General features: G+C 44.3%; 1 protein-coding gene across 7 annotated transcripts in view; it reads left to right on the plus strand.

Moving 5' to 3' along the window:
• Positions 1–4,703, plus strand: part of LOC123982389 (probable E3 ubiquitin-protein ligase HERC1) — a 61,436-nt gene that overhangs the window by 25,896 nt on the left and 30,837 nt on the right. For all 7 annotated transcript variants that reach the window (XM_046067886.1, XM_046067887.1, XM_046067888.1 and 4 more), the window contains exons 20-26: positions 891–1,064; positions 1,342–1,456; positions 1,617–1,734; positions 2,037–2,238; positions 2,434–2,734; positions 2,832–2,865; positions 2,942–2,984. In XM_046067886.1, coding sequence (XP_045923842.1) covers positions 891–1,064; positions 1,342–1,456; positions 1,617–1,734; positions 2,037–2,238; positions 2,434–2,734; positions 2,832–2,865; positions 2,942–2,984 — 987 coding nt within the window. The remainder of the gene's footprint in view (positions 1–890; positions 1,065–1,341; positions 1,457–1,616; positions 1,735–2,036; positions 2,239–2,433; positions 2,735–2,831; positions 2,866–2,941; positions 2,985–4,703) is intronic.

Genomic DNA, 4,703 nt, shown 5'->3' on the forward strand with positions numbered 1-4,703 from the left:
CCCAAAGACCGCACACCCAAACACAAGAAAAGCAATCTAGTGTATGCGGTCCAATGCAGTGAGGAATGCACAGACCTGTATATTGGGGAGACTAAAAAACCACTACACAAACGCATGGCTCAACACAGAAGGGCCAACTGCTCAGGTCAAGACTCTGCAGTTTACTTACATCTGAAGGACAGAGGACACTCGTTTGAGGACCACCAGGTGCACATTTTAGACAGAGAAGATGGATCATTTGAAAGAGGTGTCAAGGAAGCCATCTACACACGGGTCAAGAAGCTGTCATTGAACAGAGGAGGGGGTCTACGCCACCACTTATCCCCCACTTACAATGCTGTCCTTTCATCACTTCCCAGGAAACTCAACAAACGTAACCTATTGGCCTCAGGTGAAGATACCAACGATGGTCGTTCAGTCTTGGCCTCAGGTAGTCCTTACGAGTAGTTCAGAAACGTCTTCCAGTATCTTCAACCAAGTCCACTTGCCCTTGACTTTAACCTTTGTTGGATAACTATGACCTGGATGACATCAATGTTCATCCCCAGATTAATGTTGCACCAATGTGTCCACATCCTGTTTAAAACCACAAGTAATAAAACCAGTGGGAAAACAAGATGTTACAGAGGCATCTTCTGAGTAAAGAGGAATGTTTACAATTTTCTTTGTTTTATTAGGTAGTTAACAGTAGAGATAGACAGGGGACTTGAGCAACAAGTAAGAGGGAGGACAACCGACAATGTTACCTAGCTTACCTTGCCTGGTATACATCTTAGAGCACGAGGCCTAAAGGGTATCTTATACATGAGATTTAACTAACTTTCTAAATGTAGTATGAAGTTATCGCTTTTTAACTTGTCCTCTGTCACATGTGGTGCTTTGTCCTTTAGACTCCAGCATGGCATGGCTGACTGAAGTGGTACTGCTGGGCAGTAGTGATGCCAGGCTGGCAGAACTTATTCTGAATGAGGAAACCAGGACTTTGCTGGAACTGGCACTGGGATCTTCCAGAGCCCCTGCTGGTAGCCTGTGGCGGAAAATGGAGGAGTATGCTCACAGCAAAGGTACTTGACTTGTACGTGTACGTTTGTGTGTATGAGTGCATGCCTGTCTTTCAAAGTTTTTAGAATGTTTCCAGGTGATAACAGGCTACTGCAGTTTCTGAAAATCTTGGATAAAAGAGAAATGCTGAATGTTACGCAGCTATGTAGCATGTACTTGCTGTCATAACTACTGCACAATACATCATAGATACATTTTTAATTCTGGTATTTAGGTTGCGTATATTTCCTTGTTGTGACTTTGTTGTAATTGAGCTGTGGTGTTTTGCTCTGGGAGCAGAATGGGAGAGCGGGGGTTCTTTAGGCGACTGTTTGCTGCAGACTGTCTGTCGCTGCAGTCTGGCTGCTCTTCTGAAACACACTGGGCTGCAGAATGAGGCCTGTTTGCAGGACAGGTCAGTAACACAAATGTAATATTTACTGAAAGGCCTATTCCTGTGCATTTTATTTTGAAACCTACTTATATGTTGGGGTTTATGTGTTTAAACCATCAGTTTTAAAGAATGGAATATTGTAAATATTGCAAAGCTAATTATCCTCTCTACTTTGAGACAGATATGAGCCCTGTGAAATGCTGTTAGATGTCTATGAAACAGTTTATAAAATCAGAAGCACCCTGTTGGCCCATAAAAACTGTCCAAGGACATCACAGGTGCAGACCACTGCCAAACAGGTACCATTGATAACTCCACTTTATATCATAATGAAATTTTTGACCAAGTATAACACTTGACACTTACTACAGTATAGAACAAAACAGACAATCGTAGCTTAATATTTGTATTGTAAACATTACAGCAAAATTGTGCTTGGTCATGTTAATATTAATTAATTATTATTATACACTTACTTACTACTTTCTATTCTATTCAAGTGGCCATCATTTACTTTTCCACTATATTAAAAAGGACTCTGAAGTTGTTTAAAAATAGGGAAAAAACACAGGTGTATATTAACATACTTCTTGAATTGCAGAGCACTCAATCTCCCCAAAGTCCTGATGCAGACAGGCAAGAGCCAAGCACCTCAGTGGAGCAGGTGGGAAAGGATCAAGAGCAGCAGTCAAGAGGTCACTGTAGCCGGGAGGTGCAGGTGCCTCCACCCCCCACAGCAAACCACAACCAGGAAGAGGTGGCAGAGGAGGACACATTTGGCAACAGTCGTACGTACCTGTCAGGTTAGAAATGCTTATCTCTATTTCTGCCCTTCCTCAATCAGTTTAACAATGTTTGTTTTTATGTGTATCTTAATGCTTATAGGCAGACAGACCCAGACAGAAATACACATTACACACACACACACACACAAGTCATCAACATCATCATCATCACCATCATCACAACACATCTGCTCTTCAATTGTGTCTCTGCAGAAGTCCTAGAATCATTCATGGCCACCCGGGAGGCCATGCAAGTACAGCAGAACATGACTGTGTACGAATCCTTTGGCACTTCCGCCCTTCCCAGCAGCATGGAGAGCCCAGTCAGCCCAGAGAGGGAGCTGGATCCCAAGCAGCAGTGGGAGAAGCAGAGGGATTCTGAGGAAAGCTTGTCTTTCTCTGCTGCCTGCCATCTGGTGGTGTCCCGCTGTCTCTTCCTCCTGCTGGGGGTCAGACCTGCTTGGGTGGAACCCAGCGAAAGAGAGAATTGTCAGGCTATGAACACCGGAGCGAGGTAGAGTTTGCGTCAAGCAGCTTATGGTTTGTTTTAGTCCAATTGTGTTTTCTGAGAACAGTTTCTGCACTAACTTTCCCCTTCATCCCACATTTAGGAAATCAACAGAATTCTATATGTCTGTTAAACAGGTAAGTTTTGTACTGTGCCAAAAATTCCCCCCACACCTCCTTATCAGGGCTAATGTACTGTCTTTGTCTTATTTAGTCTGATCAATCCAAAAACTTGGGATCTTCCAATAATAAAATGGGTGAGTATAATATATTTACATTTATTTAAGTCATACTGAACAGTTCATAATTAAAAAGTGTTTAGTGTGACGGGTAAGTCACAAGATCGCTGACGTAATCTGTTCTGGCGTCTGTCGGAAGCTCCGTCTTAAACCGGACTCTTATCCAGTTTTATACCACACTTTTTCGTTACATTTTTTATATCCTTTTTATTTAACTTAAGTTTTTAACTTAAGTTTTACGTGGGTTAATTTAAGCTAGATGACCGTGAAAACGCCATCAACGTTACTGACCACAACAAAGCTACGGTGACTACGCTAGCCGAGGTAACTCTGCCCCATGAGGCCTTTACAAACAAACAAAAAGATTGCTGACGTCCGACGACTTTCTGAGGAACTCAAAGAGAAAGATTCCCTGCTGTCTGGCTTTATGGATGTGGCTTCAGTACAAGCCAAACAGATTGTTTCTCTTAGCGCAACCGCTAACATCCAGGACACCGTGCTGTAGGACCCCTCTACCCTTCTAAGGCTTTCCTCCTGCTCAACTCCGAAGCATCAGTCAAGCTGGGCCGAAGTGGTGGTCCGTGGCTGCAAGAGCGGCTCGGACAGGGCTACCTCTCCTCTGCACATCCGCCTCTCCAACTGCTATGCAGCCCTGTCTGACGACACTCCGGTCCATCCAGCGGATGCACCTGCGGCTTCGAGTCTCCCTGATACGGATCCCTTTCTGCCGACACTGTTGCATCTCCTCCACCGGCTACATCTCCTGCACTGGCGGCAAACGGTGATCAGCTGGGCCGCCGGTCTGCTGCTGGGCCTGATCGGCGGCCGTCCTCCATCACAAGGGTGATAGTCCATGTGGGAACAAATGACACAGCTCCTCAGCAGTCTGAGCTGACAAAATCAGATTTTAACCGTCTTTTTTACTTTTTAAAGCAGTGTGGAAAGTCCGTTTTTATCTCTGGTCCCATTCCCACAGTTGGTCGCGGTGCTGGCCGCTTCAGTAGACTCCTTGGCCTCCACGACTGGCTCCAGTCCGCCTGCAGGGCTCACGGTGTGTGTTATGTGGATAACTTTAATATTTTCTGGCAAAGAATGTCTCTTTTTAAGACAGACGGACTTTACCCAAACAAACGGGGCTCAGAAATGTTAGCTGCTCACATACAGCATGTGGTGCGGTCCACACATGACTTACGTGAATGTCTAATCATTCATGCAGCACACCCGGACACACCACCGCTCACTGAACAGATCTCTGCCTCACTGCCACAAACAACTGTCTCCACCTGCTGGCATGTAAAGCCGTCTGCTCCCAGCGCTGTTCCAAAGACTTCTATTCCTGTCATCATCACGCATAGACCAGTAAACCGAAATGTGCACATCCCACACAGAAATATTAGTAATCTCTTAAGGATTAGGACAACTGCACCAACTCCAGCACCCAGAACAAACTCATTTAAAATGGCTCTCTTCAATGTGAGATCACTTTCAAGTAAGACCTTTATTTTAAATGATTTTATCTTGTCTGCAAATCTAGATTTTATGTTTTTAAATAAATCCTGGTTGCAAATGAATGACTATAGCCAGCTAGCTGAACTGTGTCCGCCTCATTATGATTGTTTTAGTCAACCGAGGGTCAGTGGTCGTGGTGGTGGGTTAGTGAGCGTGTATAGGAAAAATTTAAAATGTCATCAAGTACGCTGTGATGAATTTAACTCCTTTGAAGTTCTCACTCTTAAA

The sequence above is a fragment of the Micropterus dolomieu genome, linkage group LG13, assembly GCF_021292245.1.
Source record: "Micropterus dolomieu isolate WLL.071019.BEF.003 ecotype Adirondacks linkage group LG13, ASM2129224v1, whole genome shotgun sequence".
Classification (NCBI taxonomy): domain Eukaryota; kingdom Metazoa; phylum Chordata; class Actinopteri; order Centrarchiformes; family Centrarchidae; genus Micropterus; species Micropterus dolomieu.